Raw genomic sequence first — 17,132 nt, 5'->3', positions numbered from 1 at the left:
CTGTCAGAATGCAGATTTTTAAATAAGCTTATAGTTACATTGAAGGGCATCACATATTGGCAGATTTTCAAAATGGCTATTTAATTAGGTTTCATAACGGCAGTCTGAGCAGCATGCTGAAGAGCCACAAAATGGGGTTTCTCTTTCGTCCTTTTTTGGACACTACTGATTTACATCACAGCACCTTTATACACTTAATGAGCAGCAGAAGATGGAACACATTAACTGTAGCAGATAATTATAGAATGTAATGGCAAAAAATGCAGCTCGTTGACCCATAATTAAGTATGATGAGCTGTTTGTATTGGCGGTAATTATTTTTATCATGCTAATTAATTACACAAGGACCACTTTGATAGGGTTGAACCCTTCACTCATTCCTCATTTGAGTAAACAAAGCCAGTCACCTCGACAGAATCAACACCATCAAACTCACCTGAACACCAGCTGCTCCACCTGGTAGTATTTCTCATCTCGCAGGACTTTAAGCTCCTGGTTGAGTTGTCTGATCAGAGACTCGCAGTCCTGCAGGTAGCAGGCCAGCTCGCGCTCACACTGCACCGCCTCGCCGCTCTCCACTCGAGACATGTCCTGGACACCACAGCAAGCATGGTTTGATTAGCTTTTGCTTTTTTGGTTTATTAGCTAACTTGGCTTATGTGTAAAGGTTCTATTTTATAAGCGACGATGTTCTGCAGAGTGGTGCTGCATAGATTCAGTAAACAATACAGTGAAACCAACGTAGGCTAAAGTAGCAGCAGCAAATACCAGCAGGAACCCTTTTGTAAAAAAATGTAATATAGCAAATAAGGGCTATAATACAGTAACTATGTGGACAAAGTAAAACGATTTTCTTCAATAAGTCAGATAATTGGCAACAGAGCCCACAAAGATAAAGATGATAGTGATAAAGGAGAAAGAACTAGACCATTAACAGTTTTTAAAAGTAAGTTTGTGTCCACAGAGGGAAGAGAGACTGTGTTTGCAGAAAGTTGGGAGGACATTTTTATTGTCCCAAAAGGGCAATTGTTTTTACAGCTTGTAAACATTAACACACTGTACATTACCACACCAGATGATCCAACCGTCACCTAACATAAATCTGACGGCCCTGCGTGTGTGTGCCTATAAAATGGAAATTAAAAAGGATGCAAGCTATGGGAGGTTGAGTACTCACAGCCTGGAGTGTGTTCTTAGCGAGGGTTAGTTTCTCCTCGCAGTCCAGAGCCATGTTCTGGATCTTATTAGCCCTCTGAAGCAGCAGTTCTAGCCTGAAAACACACACACACACACACACACACACACACACACACACACACACACACACACACACACACACACACGTTAAAGGGGCATGTCCCTGAAAATCCCACTTGATGAGACATTGAGCGTTTTCTGGTTTAATTGCATGCATCCTGCTGAAAGTAGATATTTGAATGGATTTGTGTGCACCTCTCCACAGCCGGCCGTAGAGCCTTCTCTCTCTCCAGCATCTCCAGGATGAGTTTGCCCCACTCCTCTTCAAGGTCATTAGGATGGTGGCCCTGAGGGAGCTTAATACGACCAAACTCTATCCACACCTGGACACGCACGCACACACATACACACACACACACACACGGTGAGTATATACTTAACATCTCATCATGCTTCAGTGCAAGTGGACACACACCGTAAAACACCAGAGCTTTGATTCTCCATTTTGATGATTCCAATTTGGCACGACCCCAGTTCGTTTTTTTATTTATTTATTTATGGGGCGGGGGGAGTATGGGGTGGTGGTGTTTATGCAGACTTTATAGTCTGTAACTTCATGAGTAATGTATGGACTGCGTACCGCTGTTATACAATCTCTATTTAATATGGCATATGACAGTTGGGCTGCTGCTAAACATTCGAGCAGAAGGTGCATGTTGAAGATCATCTCACAAATGTCTGTTACTGCACTGAAGCTTGTAATACATTTGTTAATATGACATTTTTCAAGTGGAAATTCGGGTTTTTAATCTGGCTCGGCAAGAAAACTGCTGCCTGGTTCGGGCTCGAGTCAGTCTTGGACGGAAGCTATGCGGGTTGAGGTAGGGTCGGGCCTGATTCTTTGGGCCCGATCATGTCTCTTATCATTAGATCAGAGTTACATTTAGGAGTGATCATAAGTCACACCACAGACCAACACTCTGGTCCAATCAGCTGAGTGAGAATAAAGGAGGAACTATTATCAACTATGATGTGTTTGTGTTCAATAAAAGAACTGCAGCATTGATAAGAGCAAAAAGGGGGAAAGGACTTCGCTTTAGGAGATACATTTCTGACGAAACTCGCACAAAACCTGCTGAAAACAAAACTCTTTATCCCTCTTTCTCTTGTTGACATACTTCCTAATCCCCCTGAGCTGAACCCCATGATGCACACACAAGCGCTCTGCACATGGTGCCAAATGTTGGTCACCTTTTCCTCCATCTCTACACTCGGTTCTCTTTCCCCCCCATGTCTGTTCATTCTTACCTCCAGCAGTTTGTAAAGATGTTCGATGTGACCTTTCTCGATCTCCTTCGCGGGGATCTCCGTCTCTTTGAAATGGACGTACTTGTTGTAAAGTGCCTGAAGGATGAGGAAGACGGAAGTTACTTATGAGGTCAATGTTACTGTATCGCAGGCTTTGTCAATTATATCTAATTTGTCTGTTAAAAAAAGCTGAAATTATGAATTTTTCTGACAAGTAGTTCAAATCAAATAAACGTAAGTTGATGGATACTGACAGACTAATATACTGTATGTCAAAGTTTCTGATATAGAAACTTTACAAACGGGTCACAATTGACCCGAGGACAACATGGTCAAACACAAGTTAATCCCTGTTATCAGAGGTACACTACACTAACACTTTGGAATCACAGCCTCTCTCCCTGGGTGGCCATTAGCCAGTGTCTCAACGGTCATCTCAAGCTACGGATTCTCACCCCGCCCCCCCCCCCCGGTTTGTAGACATCATGTCAACCACTATTTCGATCACAGCAGCATCCTTTTACACAATATTGTTCTCTTCCTTTTTTCAACATCCCATCTTCCTTCTGCAAACTAGCTCCTCTTAATCTGAATTCTTCACTCCTTCTCGCTCACCTACAACACTTCTGTCTGCTGTTGATTTTATTAAACTCCCTTCCCTCTTTCCCTTTATTTGTTCCCTCAAGGTTTTACAGAAATTGCTTGTCAGCTTCCTTTCTTCCTGGCTGCATGTTGGTGGGACTGAAGAGAAAAAGCTGAGAAAATATGCAGGGTTTTGATTCCCACCACAACCAACATGCATTTGCAAATAAGTATTCATGTTGCTTTGAGGTAATTTGGATCACAGCACCCAAGATAATAAAACTACATCTTTATCTCACTAAATCGCAAGGTTTGATGGTAAACTCTTGCTGTTTCAAAGGCTATTGGGCCTTTAGACTCTAATGCCAATTTAACCGTGAAATAACACAAAACTGCATGCATTTGAGGAAAAAAATGAAGGTGTCAAAAAAACAAAACAGATTGCGGGTGCTCACCTTGAGTTCCACAGGGTTTAGTGGGAAGTTCTTGTTGGCCATTAGAGCCGTATGCTGGCGGCTCCACTGGAGCAGAGAGGAGAACCTGGACTGGTACTCTGACCAGCGCTGGTCCACCTCCTGACGATGGAGAGAAGAGAAGGAGAAGGAGGAGATGGAGGGAGAGAAAGAGGAAGAGACGAGCGCAGTGATTTTGTCAGTGGGATAACATACTGTATGTACCAAATTCACAGAAGTAATGTATAATAAATGACTACAACACTATTAAATTAATGGCATCATTATTTGAAAGTTCCAGGTCATTACTCAAGAAACTGCACACTTGACTGGCAAAAAATGGGAATCACACATTTCTTCTGAGAATGAAGCAAACATGGAGATGAAGAAGAAAATATACATTAAATAGTAGCCTATTCTAAAAATGAACGTAAAATGGAGCACCGATGGCAGACGGAGTAAGAGTATGCCGTAAAGAATATGCCATAAACTGTAACACATAGATGTTAAGAATTTGCAATTATTATATAATTAAATTATAGGCTTTGAAGTACAAACACAGCAATGTGAACAATCTTTATGGGGAATGCAGTTTAAACCAGAAGAGAATATGCATCTTTAATGAGCTCAAACGTTTAAATGGTTGTACAGTAATGGTGGTTGTATATATATATATATATATATATATATATATATATATATATATATATATATATATGGGTGGAGCAGAATGTGACGTGCCTGTGCGGCGATGCCTTCTCCTCCCTCAGGGATTTTGGGGAAGACATCATAGATGGAGGAGACGTAGGTGATGACCGACTTCTCATCTGGAACTGGAACATCAACGTCTGACGAGAAAGAGAAAGAAATTACAGAAAGAAGTCTAAAATACCACAAATAAACATGCAGAAAGATTGTTTATTACATTATCAGTTAGAAGAAAACATGATGTTTCCAAATCACCTTTTGCTCTGAAATAAACCTAATTTAATGGATACAATATCAGTCCATAACTAGAACTAGAAACTAGAAAATAGATGCAACCATAAAATATTAAGATATCAAAAACCAGTCAAACAAATGCTTGTTTACAACGTAAATTAAAGAAGTGACAGTTCCACAAAATTAGACCATGAAGTAAGAGAATCACTGGCTGTAAAAAGGATAAATGTGCAGATGTGATAACAACTCAACATTAATTCACAGAAAATTACATCATCCAGTTATTTTACTTTCAGTTTGAGCACTAGATGCAGCACCAACAATTCTGCAGCAACATAGAATGACAATATAAATGGCAATATAATATCAGTCAAACATTCAGCAGTAACCGACACTTCCAGCTGGTAACTTGAGTCTATATCACACAAAGTGTCTCTGCTAACAGGACAATAATAGCCCACGGCATCTGATTTTAAGGTTCTTGTGTGAAAGAAATACAAAAAAGAAGAAAGAATGCATCAAGGCTAGAGCCATAAACATATTGGCATTCATTAGACAGTCATTAGGGATGGCTGGCATGTTCTTTTGTTGGCATGCTTCTAAAATAAAAGCTGGAATGTAAATCCCGAGTTGTTTAAACCTTTAGTTAGGAGTCCCGGCACAAAAGCTGACCAGAAAATAATACTAAATGCTAAAATGTGAAGTATTAAAAAAACTGGTGACAGTTGGAAAAACAGCCTCTGTTCTACCCTGCATGGGCAGAGAGTCAGTTGTTGAGTTCAGTCATTCAGATTAACAGTCTCACCCTCAGCGTCCAGCAGACTGGTCACCCCTAGCGACTCGGCGATCTCAAAGGCCTGTTCGAGGTTCTCCCGGTTACTCTGTTGCGAAACCACCTCCATGTTGATCAGGTCTGGCCTGGAAAACACACACATTGCACGTGTTATTATACTGTGTGTGTGTGTGTGTGTGTGTGTGTGTGTGTGTGTGTGTGTGTGTGTGTGTGTGTGTGTGTGTGTGTGCGCGTGCATGCATTTGCGTCTGTGTGTGCGCGTGTGCATCTGTGTGTCTGTCTGAGTCTTTGTGTGTGTGTGTGTGTGTGTGTGTGTGTGTGTGTGTGTGTGTGTGTGTGTGTGTGTGTGTCTGTCCTGCCTCTAATCTGTTGTATCTGTTAATCATATAGAGTGATTCTAGTGTTTAAATGCCTACAGTTCCTTTAGAAAGAAACACCTATGACTTGTTTATGTATTTTGATGAATTCAAAGCAGTTTACAATGAATTGTCGAAACATATTTTCATACATTTGTCCGTAAAAGTGGTGTAAATAAATGTCTAAAATACCGTTTTGAAAAAAATCACTAAACTCCCCTGAATCAAAATTTTGTTTAAGCATCTTGAGACGGATTAGGCCTCAGAGTACTTATGTATCAGCTTAGTGTAGTGCATTCAAACATTTTCTCCATCTCAAGCAGTTAGTTTGGGAAAGAAAATCAGACTTTGAATTCAGACTTAAACACCACTATCTACTAAAGATCAGCTTTAAAAACCTATCTTGCTGTTCATCCTCTAACCTGTATCTGTGCAGCAGAGCGTTGAACATGCGTCCGTCGCTCCAGGATGAGGTGAAGTTGACACAGCGGAGGCCGGGGAAGCCTTCTGTCGCCTGCTGGCTCCATAATAACAGCTTCTCTTTGGCTGTGAGGTCGCCTGACTCGCCGCTCACATAGATCTCTGAAATCTGGAGGGATCAGAGGGAGACAGGCAGAGTATGGGTTACTATTGGGATTCAATGGTTCCTGTATGCAGAAATGAAGAGAAATGAAAAAAAAGTTGTGTTGCCAAATGCACTGAAACAAACTGAGTTGCAAGTCCACAATCCAGAAAATCAATCGTGGTACAGTCACATAAAGAAATCAAAGGAATTCAGCATATGCTTTCAAGATCTTGCTGCATGTATTATGTTCTATCTTGAGGCATCTCTACACCAGTCAACACTGCAATATACAGCAGACAAAATCAGCTTTTTTAGGCCACAACGAGTCGGCAGAAACTACCGTCTACTTTGTCTATGAGACACAAACTCAGTGGAGGTTTTTTGAGTCTCCCTTTGAACTCCTCATTCATCTTTCTGATAATCAATGACCCTTTAGTGTGTGTGAGAGAATGTGTGTCTGATTGCGTTTCAAGTGGTTCTATGTCAATGTAGCAGTTTTTCCCAATTTTCTCCATCATCTCGTCTAGCCTGCTCATTAGCTCGTGTACCGCAACACTTTGCCTTCTCCCCTTCATCGCCTTCTCCCCTTCATCTCCTTCCGTCTCGCGTCTCCCCCTCCCCAACCTCGATCTGTCTCTTCAGTTTTTCATGTTCTTTCATCTGTTCCGCCTCAGATGCTGATCAATCTGCTCAGCCTTCTCAGCCTCTGCCTCTTGTACAGCTCCCCTCTTTGTATTTCACTGATGTTGTACTGAACACCAGAGACAGGGATAGCTATACAGAGTCTATATGTAAAATGTGTTATTGGTCTACCTCCTAGCCCTTAAATAGCCCCACAAGTAGTAGAATTTCCCTGTTGTTTCTTATTTTTTAGGTAATGCTTCAATATTCTTAAGGCTTTTCAAAATATGTCAGGTAAGCTGCCAATCTCACTTTGTAAATAGTCACCTTTAACCATTAAAATAACTTTCTGGCTTGCAAACAAATACTATTTGAGCCAGGACAAAAATAAACATAAACAACAGATGCGCCTGAAAGCCCCTTAAGGACATGAAGTACATGTTTGCTAACGGCCTAAAGAGAAACCAGGCTGTCATGGAGACTGACCACTAATGTATCTACACGTTCTGCCCACTGAGCTACATGAGACCACTTTAGCCATTTTCCCACTTCGTCCTTCTTCCTCTCAATAAGCTCTCTGTGGGTCTGTCCACGGTGAAAAAGGCTGAGTGATGTATATGCAGTAACTGTTGCTGCTTGGCTGCAGTTATTGTCATCAGTATTCTTCTGTTATCCCTTCTTCCCTCCCTCACTGTCTCTCTCCCAGCTGCTATTATAGAGCAGTATAAAGGTCCAGTGTGTGGCAGGAGACTGCAGCAACAACCAAAAAAGACATGGAGGGAGACGGGGGAGAGAGAGAGGAGGGAAAAGAGATGAAAAATGCCAGCAACAGAGGGGAGGGGGTGACGTGCAACTGGAAACTGCACATACATGTAGTATTTTACATTAAGTACTATTTGTTCAAAGTCTTGTTCATTGAAAGAAAAACACATAAATCTCCATATATATGCTGACACACCTAAAAGTATGTATCTCACACACACACACACACACACACACACACACACACACACACACACACGCGCACACACGCGCACACACACACACACACACACACACAACCACAACCAGCATGTTGTCACACTCTTAACATGCTAACAGGAACCCCAGGCACAGATACTGTATACGTAGTCTCATTGAGAATGCAAGCAAATAAAGATAGCCTGCATAATGGAACTTGTGACTTGAATGGGATGGATTCTGCTGTGGGTTTTCCTGCAGAGCTCTGTCTTTCTGTATGCATCTACAACCTCCTTTGCAGAGAACTACAGAGCACCTAATCCTCCAGCTGAATATTGATACAGCACTCTGTGTGAGGGCTGCATCAGCACGGAGAGCCTACACTCCCACTGCAACAGCAGCTCATCCACCACTTACTGAGGTGCATGTATGCCATTTGTTTATTTATAATATATATATATATATATATATATATATATATATATATATATATATATCCAGATTTGCCACATTTACAATAACTTAAATAAATAACCATTACTGGAATATTTTGTTTTGATAATATATTAAGAAATCAGATTTCTTTATGGTCAAAGTATTAGGAGTTATATATATATATATATATATATATATATATATATATATATATATATATATATATATATATATATTTGAATTGTTTTAGGTAATTTAAACACACCCTCTTGTAGCATGGAGTTGTTGACAGCAAAAGAGTGTATTAGCTTTTTTTAGGAGCTTTTCACTGTATCTCACTGCCTTCTTTAAAGAATAAAGTTTGTTATCAACAGTTCCATTTGCTGAAGAAGGCACTGAGATGTGGTCAAAAGCTCCTGAAAAAGCAAGTGAACCTTGAGTCTAGAATATATTATCACATGTACATGTTCCCACAAGTCAAGAATCAACCTGTGTGTGCTTGAGCAAAAGAGTTTCTAAATGTACAAGTTGGCCATTTCAACGGAACTGAAGATTTAAAAAAACAATTGACAACTTTTAGCCAAAGAACTGTCCTTTTTGCTAAGGCAACAATCTGTGTAGTTATTCGAGCACGTTGACTCAACATCAGCTGCTTTGCTAAATTAGCCTACTGGGTACACACAATCAAAAACTAACTGTTTCGTGGGTAAGGCGGGTAAATTTTACCCGTTGGCCTTTCTCGAGTTAATGAACTAAACTAAACTCCACTGAAACTCTAACATAGTAACCCACTGTACATGTAATCAACCCTACCTTATGAGATTGTTTACTTTTAGTTATATCATTAGTACAATGACTCAACACAACAGATGTCATACAGGTCTTTCTTCTCCGTCTCCACTGGACATGATGGTGGCACAACTAGACTTCCTGCCTCTATGAATGAATTCATGAATGTGACATGGTAAACATTCCCATGCATTTGTGTCAGACATCAAACTCAGTGAAGGCAGCCATTCAGACAAGAAAACAATACAATACAATAATACTGTATGTGTGAACGTGATACATACTAATTTCCACCGAGTATAGTTTAGACTAAGTTTAGGCTGCACACAAAAACATGACTAGCTGGAATTAAGGTGCCTCTCACAGCTGTGGTTACAGTGCTCTAAATATCACATTGTCTGCATGTTTGAAGTCCTGGTGTCAAGACTTAACACGTATCTCTGCTGCTCAGTGTTGGTCTACATGTACTTGTACAGTATATATATCCATGTGGATGTGAGTGTTATAAACAGTGCAGGTAAACATTAACATGTGCCACACAGAGATGTGTTTGAGGTTAAAGCAGGTGGCAGCAGCATTCAGTGCAGCCATGATCTAGTCACAAACACCCATGATCCACCAGCAGCCCCCCTGCGGCTTTGGACCAGCCCTCTTTTAGAAGAGTGGCCTCTTTGAAGTTTGTGGGGAGAGGAGGGGGAGCAAGGGATGGAGGGAGGAGATGACAAAGAGGAGAGAATGGAGGATAGACAGGGGGGGGGGGAAAGAAACAAGATGTCTTAATTGTTCTACTGGCACTTAAACATAAAGTACCTGTGTAAAACCCTGACTTCAAGTCCTTACTAAGCTAAAAGGATGTATGGGTGGATAAAGGATGGACAGACAGATGATGGATGGGTAGCTGGATAGCTTCAGACACAGTAGGACTGGTACACAGTATGTATAAATTTGAGTGGTGGTTTTCAATGAGTGGTAGGAATCCCCTCGAGGCTAGACAAACCAGCCGTCTCGCTGATGAATGAGCATTGAATTTCAAATCCCTTTTTATGCAGAGACGGGCATCACATGCACCCACATACAAAGGACAGCTGCACTTTAAAGCGAACACAGAAGCATCCTGACACATCCACACACCCATCTCATGACCCAGGAACACACTGGAAGACTGGACTATTGATTATTGCTTCCCCGTGAAAAAACAAAAAACAAACTCTTAAGCAGAGGCCTCTGTGGATCTACTGTATCAGTGTTTGAGTGTTTCTCCTGAGTCAGCAACTGTGCATCAAATGAGACACGCAGCACTAAACACAACCCGACATGCCATCAGCTGCTGTACTGCACAGCCATACTGTACTGCCTTTTAATGTAGAGGAGAACTCAACGAACTCTGGCAGCCGTAGTGAAAAGCGCCCGTCATCTGCTACAGTATATCACTGCAGTGGCTGCAGCAGCCTTTTCATTTTCAAGGTGAAGGAGAGCTGAAAAGCTGTGAGCTAGCACACTTTCTCTCTGCTCATTCCTGCAATTGAGCCTCAAACATTTTTCACATCCCAAACACACACTGTACAAAGAAGCACTGGGCTAGACTAATAGGCTAAGCTCCATACAGACAATTGCACAGTATGCACTTCAATGTATGCTTCACAACACACTGAGGTTAAGATCTTCCCTTGCACTTTGTCTTTTATATTTCACTAGATATCAACAGTAAAACAACAACTTGGTACAGGGTTATGAGGCAATGCATTATAGCTGTTTCTTGACATTACAAAAGGGCTTAAAGATATACTTCTCTTTGACACTTAATAAGTAATTAAGTAATGTCCTTGCAGGTATGGCTAGTAACTTTAGCACTGTTTTATTACCTACCAAAATGTGTCTGTAGCACTGTGTATCAAATACCAAAAGCTGGCATTAAATGTCTATAAGATTCAGAAGCTTTTTCGCTAATTATTTGATTAGATCCTGATTGAAATGAAAGTTATTCCAGTTTTAGACTATTTTATCACAGGGAAGTTGATATGTAGCAAGAACATTTAACATCTGAAACGTCTGGGTTGTTTGGTTTAGTGATAAAAAGGTTTTTGTAGACAAAAACATGTTTCTATTTATCAAATTAAGTACCAAAACTCAAAAAACTTTAAACAATAACCAGCCCTACTGGCAGGCAGCAAACTGTGTAAAATATGCTGAATACATCCGAATAAACAGGCAAAGGTAATGTAAAAAGACTACTGTGTAAATCACCAACAGAAAATGATAGTGATGATGTTTGAATGAACCGATCTCACCCGTCTACTTCCCCCGCCAAGTAAACTTTTTCAACCAAAACCACCAGAGCTACACAGACACAGACATACGCCCATGGTTGCATTGTGTGCTGCTGAAAATTACATGTTTCAGTTTGGAACAAGAGGCAACCATGTCATTGGAAGCAATGACCCTTCTCTCACACAAAGAAACACCCAGCCTGTCTGCCACACTCTAACAAATGTCAGTAGTGAGCGAGTATGTGTGTAAGGGAAATAACAAGCAGTGGAAAGAGGTGAAGGGGAAGAAATGGAGTGAAGGAAGAAGGATACTGGGGGAGAAGGCTGGAGAAACAGTCTGTGCGGCGTTGATTAGGCTCTGGGGACAGAGGCAGAAAGAATAGAGAGAGGCATAGTGCCTTTCAAGAGCTGATAACAACACACACATGCATACATACATATATAACCCTTCATGACAACAAACACGGTGCAGAAATGACAACAAAGGTTAGCCTTCAAATAGCATCATACAAATCAAGAGCTGTGAATGCCTCTCTGCAGCACTATAAACAACTGGTTGGAAAATGGGCTCCAGAGACCTCAAGCTTTACAGGTTGCACAACAAAATGTTACTGTTTAATTTATTACAAAATAAGCCAAAATGTTAAGTAGATGAATAACCTTTAGGTTCCAATCTCATCACCATATTCTCGATAACAAAACCATTCCTTCAATCCTGAGAACAAAATCTTGAAAAGTCTGAACATTTTGATTCCCCAGAACACAAGGTAATGCTATTTAAGAAAGCTGTTAAAGGTTTGTTATTGTCTGTGCAATGTTATCCCTATGGAATGTCTTTGTAAACAACCCATGTTACTCAACAACTTTCATATGTATTCTGTTGATTTGATACTGTGTGTAATTTTTATTTTTATTGGATTATGCATTGGAGATAGTGCTGGGCAATATATCGATATTATATAGATATCGTGATATGAGACTAGATATTGTCTTAGATTTTGGATATCGTAATATCATCATATGGCATAAGTGGTGTCTTTTCCTGGTTTTAAAGGCTGCATTACAGTAAAGTGATGTCATTTTCTGAACTTACCAGACTGCTGTAACTGTTCTGTTATTTGCCTTTACCCACTGAGTCATTATATCCACATTACTGATGATTATTTATCAAAAATCTCATTGTGTAAATATTTTGTGAAAGCACCAATAGTCAACACTACAATATCGTTGCGGTATCGATATCGAGGTATTTGGTCAAAAATATTGTGATATTTGATTTTCTCCATATTGCCCAGCCCTAATTGGAGAGTGCCCCGATTAAGCCTTTAGGAGGGTTTTTTGTATCTCTCCATCACATCTTTTATTGATTGTGTATATTAATCTGTAGTATTTGTATATGTGTAAACCAAAAAACTAAACTGAACTAAATGTCCTTAGAAGGCTTGTTTTATCTGACCACCAGTCCAAAACCCAAAGACATTCAACTGATAATAGAGTAGAGGAGCAAATCCTCACATTTGTGAAGCTGGAGCCAACAAATGTTTGTCATTTTCCTTCATAAATGACTTAAAAAAGTAATTTATTACCATTAGTGTTGTAATAATTTTCTGCAGATCGACTAATTGATTTATTCACGGAGTTTCCAATCTTTTTTGCACTTTTTTTTTTGCTGAATCATATCGCTTCTTGTCAGCCAGGTAGCAAATGTTCTGAGATCTGGATTAATCAACTAATTGTCGTAGCACTCTTCAAGACAGAGATCAAGATACAGATCTAAGAGAGTTGGTTAACAGATTAGATGTGTGGCTGGAAGAAAGAGGTAGAGGTAGACAGATGCAAACCTGTGGCAGGTATTTTACAGTTTCCTGTTGCAGAGGGCTCTCCATCATGGAGTCCAGTCTCTCTGATGAGCTGCTGGTCAGCCCTCCCCAGTCTGTCTGACTGGGAGTGGTGCCCGCTGTTTCTGGTGATGTTAGTGGCGGGTCGCTGGCATAGCCTGACTCCAACAGAGAATACTGCTCCTGTGCACGAACTGGGGTGTCCAAGCTAAATCCCTTGACAGCCATAGTCTCCTGAATCCACATTTGGTTAGAGGACATGGGGAAATCCCCTGCAGGCATCTTGGCTCTACTTTTGTCTTCCTCAGACAGTTGGACTTTGAGAATATTTCCTGTGACTGGAGATGGGGCAAGGGGCTCTTTGCGCACCTCTACCTCACTGTCACGTTCGCCCCTCCACACTGGAGAGCCAAAATCACTGGGGTACACTGTCCTCACAACGCAGAGTTTACCATCCACCTCACGGATATGGACCACACCTTTGTGCTCCCTCCCTGAAGGTGTCCGCACCACTGCTACAGTCCCTTCTGGTCCTCCTTTAACTCCCCCATCCCCCTTTTCCTCTCTCTCTACCCTCCCCTTTTCTTTTTTCTCCTTCTTCTGTCGGAGGATCCAAGGTTTCTCTAGGACCCCTTGGACTTTCTCCTTAACCCGGCAGACCCTCCCTCCACCTGGAGTGGTACTGCCCAGGGCTGAGGCTGTGTTGACTGGGGTGGTGGTTGTGGTTTGGCTTGGGATGCTGGAGACATCTATGATGGCGCTAACAGTGTCTTCCTCCCCTGGAAGGCAGAAAACCCCTCTCCAGGCTGGGCTGGGCTTGGGGGACACTTCAAGTAATCTGTTGCCCATTTGGCCCCCTAAACTGGCACTCACGAAGCCAGGGGAAAGTGTATTGCTGTGAAGATTTGTTTTGGAATGAGTGAACTGGGTATCAGTCATTAGAGTCCTAGCTCTGTTGCTAAAATTTGCTGTTTCTATAACTGCAGCCTTTTCTTCATCGTCTTCATCCTCTTCCTCTCTTTCATCAGGCTCATGGCTTCTTTGTCGCTCAAAGTCCTCCTGTTCTAACTCTCCTTTCCTGTTCTTCTTGCCCTTGTGCTTACGTCTGAAACGTAGACGCTTCTTTGGTGAAAGTGGGGGGCCTCCACCGAGTTCCCCCTCTCGAGGAGGCCTGACACAACCCATGGAGTTCCCCATGTCTCTGATGTTGACAGATATTATGTTGTAAAGATAAAAAACTGCAGTAAAAATACAGGAAGTTAATCCATCAGAGAAGAGAAAATTATTATTATTATTATTATTATTATTATTATTATTATTATTATTATACTAAAGGTGTTTTAGAGCAAAATCCCATCCCTCAAAAAAAGAGACGGTGGAAAGGGAATGTTCAGATAGGCTGGCAAATGACTGACAGTTCCCTCAATCTGTGAGTAATGTGAAGTTAGGAAGAGCATGTTTAGCTCCACTTTCCATGGCAGCATCTTAAATAAAATCCGGTAAATAGAAAGAGGGATGTATGAGCTGTCAACAGAGGAAAGAGAGGGATGGTCAGTCTTTTTCTCAGGCAACTTTTGGTTTAATCCCGAAGCAGGCAGCTCAGGCCGACGTGTCACAGCTCCCACCTGTCCTTCCTCTTTCCTTCACCTCACCTGACTTGGATTCAGGGGCTGCACTGGCAAGCCCTGCTCTCTCCTTAAGGGCCTGCTGTGTAAAAGTGTATGAATATTGGCACACAGCTGGCTGCTTTACTTGATCTGTTTATCCCAGAAGACGTGTAGTCGCAGTCAAGGACACAAGGACACAGCTATGTCAGCAGAGCCACACAAGGGAGGAAAATAAATGTGGTTAGGGTCAGGTGTCTGATTTATCACCGGGCTTTTTGGCAGGTGAGCTGTTACCTGGTGTAAGGCAATGTGTCAGGCAGGATAATGAGTGTGGGAGAGAGAAAACTGTAGTGCAGTCCGGTGCTATTCAGACCATTAGTGAAGCTTCAGCTGCTTCACACACACACACACACACACACACACACACTGCATGTGTCTGTGTGTGACATGAGAACTAAGTGTGAAAGTCTGAGAGTATGTACTGCTGGATTTCTGGGAGTTTTGGAATCAGAGGCAGTCTTATCGCACTTATAATTCAATGTCACAATTCCCTCAAATATGAGAGGTGATTACTACGCAACGCAGAGAGAAAAGCAACACCATCGTCTGCTGCAATTGCATTCTGATTCCTCTTTTTTACCTCGATAAACCACAAACAAAGTGATGTTGAGATTTGTTGTCGGTTCCAGGTGCCAGAGCTCTATCTACACTCAAATCTAGAAACTATCTGAGCTCATGAATTAATGATGCCCATCTCTCACACTGTGGTAATGTTATTGCAGTGCAAGAGGAGAGAGGTAAGATCCCTAACGCAAGTCAGCCATCGGTGGGAATCCTACCCGTCACGGTACTCGTAGTGGAAGTAGTATTAATGTTGAAGCTGTCGATATCCCTCGTAGTAACGGCGGGCTCGGTATCTCATTCTGCCGAGGCAGCAAGACGCCCAGATTGGTTGTGGGTGAGAGATAGTGTGCAGTCAGCCAATGCTGCCGCAGATTGCTGGGAGATTCAGCCAATACTCTGACAGCTTGTTAAATACTCAATCAGAGCATCAGCTTCCCGCCCTGATGCTTCTCCTTGTCATCCTCCCACGATTTAATCCTGCTCATTGAGCTGACGCCTCAAGCGAGGTGTCAACCCTTCCAGCTTGTGTTTGTTCCTCCTCTTAAGGGACTGTTGTTGAATATGTTGAAATCCCAAAATTGCAGGCGTTAATTTTTCTCATTGACAAGATTGGCAGGAAAGTCTTCACAATGATTATCTAGGGCAGCCAGATACCTGTGGAATCAACTCATCGTAGTAGAAAACCCATAAGATGTAGCTGTGTGCCTGAGTAGGGTGCCGGTCTAAATCTAGAGGCAGCCAAATGCAGACAGACTCCACCTTAAGCTCCCCAGACACAGCTTATGGCATCACATGCCTCTCCCCTAGATACGCGTCTAAAGATTCCCCCCACCTCAATGTCGGACTCCCTGAGGACCAGAGGTGGCTGAGAATTTTGTTCCAGGGCTGTCCAATCATAAACCTCCCATGTCCTGCTGTCAGTCTGCCAGTTAAGCAAGCTTCCTCTTCCTCAGGTGGTGCAGTGCGACGATGCAACAGCCTGACAAAATCCACAGTTTGCAGCAGGTGGGGAGGTATTTAGACCATGTCTTATGCCGAGACAAAAAAACATCAGGCTGGGGAGAAAAAGGCTCTCATTCCGTTTCTCTTCTGTGGTGCCTTTTCGTCTCTTAATAACTCCTCACGTCCACCAGATCTAATTTGGAAGAGGCATCTGGGGTAGGAGCCAGAGCTGGACTCTGAGGCAGAAGAGGAGGAAGGGAGGAAGAGACTGGTACTGTGTCGGCTTAGCTAAGATCTTGTCAAGATCCAGATTAAAGTAGCAGACTTACTTAGTCTACACGTACAGATGTGTATCTGGAACAGAGCCAAAGGGATTCAGTGTCCAGTGAAGGGCAGTCTTGAACTCCACGCAGCACAGCGGCAGAGGTTTAGGAGAAGAGGGTCTGCACTCCCCTTAATAAAAACAAAGACATGCAGGGAGCAAAAAACAGGAACACAGGGCGTCTCCGGCTAAAAAAGAACCGTGGCTCCGTCAGACAAGCATGGCTGGATTGATCCTATTGATACGGTGGAGGCCAGAGAAACAGCAAGTGTGTGGCTATCCTGGAGAGAGTGTTTGTTTGTGCCTGCGAGGTTGGGCGGTCCCCCGGTCAGCTGTGTGAGCCCGTCTACATACGTGTCCACGAGTGTCTTGTCCTGCTGTGCGTTTGTGGTTTGAGGCCTGCTGATCCGAGGAAGCCAGGAGCTCCAGTGACAGCAGGCAGCCTGGATTCGTCTCTCCGTTGGCTGGCTTCACTCTTCCGCTTTATCCCTCATTCACAGACGCCGGCAGAGGGAGAGAAAAGCTTTTATCT

The 17,132-nt window shown here is 42.3% G+C and overlaps 1 protein-coding gene across 36 annotated transcripts in view; it reads right to left on the bottom strand.

The window, feature by feature from the left end:
* The window catches only part of macf1a (microtubule actin crosslinking factor 1a), a 240,862-nt gene that overhangs the window by 108,740 nt on the left and 114,990 nt on the right, over positions 1 to 17,132 (bottom strand). For 20 of the 36 annotated variants that reach the window (XM_031295606.2, XM_031295615.2, XM_035991438.1 and 17 more), the window contains 8 exons: positions 6,053 to 6,219; positions 5,287 to 5,399; positions 4,281 to 4,387; positions 3,543 to 3,662; positions 2,506 to 2,601; positions 1,453 to 1,580; positions 1,178 to 1,271; positions 437 to 591 (listed from right to left, as the gene is read on the bottom strand). In XM_031295606.2, coding sequence (XP_031151466.1) covers positions 437 to 591; positions 1,178 to 1,271; positions 1,453 to 1,580; positions 2,506 to 2,601; positions 3,543 to 3,662; positions 4,281 to 4,387; positions 5,287 to 5,399; positions 6,053 to 6,219 — 980 coding nt within the window. Of the gene's footprint in view, positions 1 to 436; positions 592 to 1,177; positions 1,272 to 1,452; positions 1,581 to 2,505; positions 2,602 to 3,542; positions 3,663 to 4,280; positions 4,388 to 5,286; positions 5,400 to 6,052; positions 6,220 to 13,108; positions 14,348 to 17,132 lie in introns of those variants that run through there. The other 16 variants (XM_031295595.2, XM_031295601.2, XM_031295599.2 and 13 more) reach the window with 4 other exon arrangements.

This window comes from Sander lucioperca, chromosome 14 (genome assembly GCF_008315115.2).
Source record: "Sander lucioperca isolate FBNREF2018 chromosome 14, SLUC_FBN_1.2, whole genome shotgun sequence".
Lineage (NCBI taxonomy): Eukaryota > Metazoa > Chordata > Actinopteri > Perciformes > Percidae > Sander > Sander lucioperca.
This window is presented reverse-complemented; position numbering and strand designations above follow the sequence as displayed.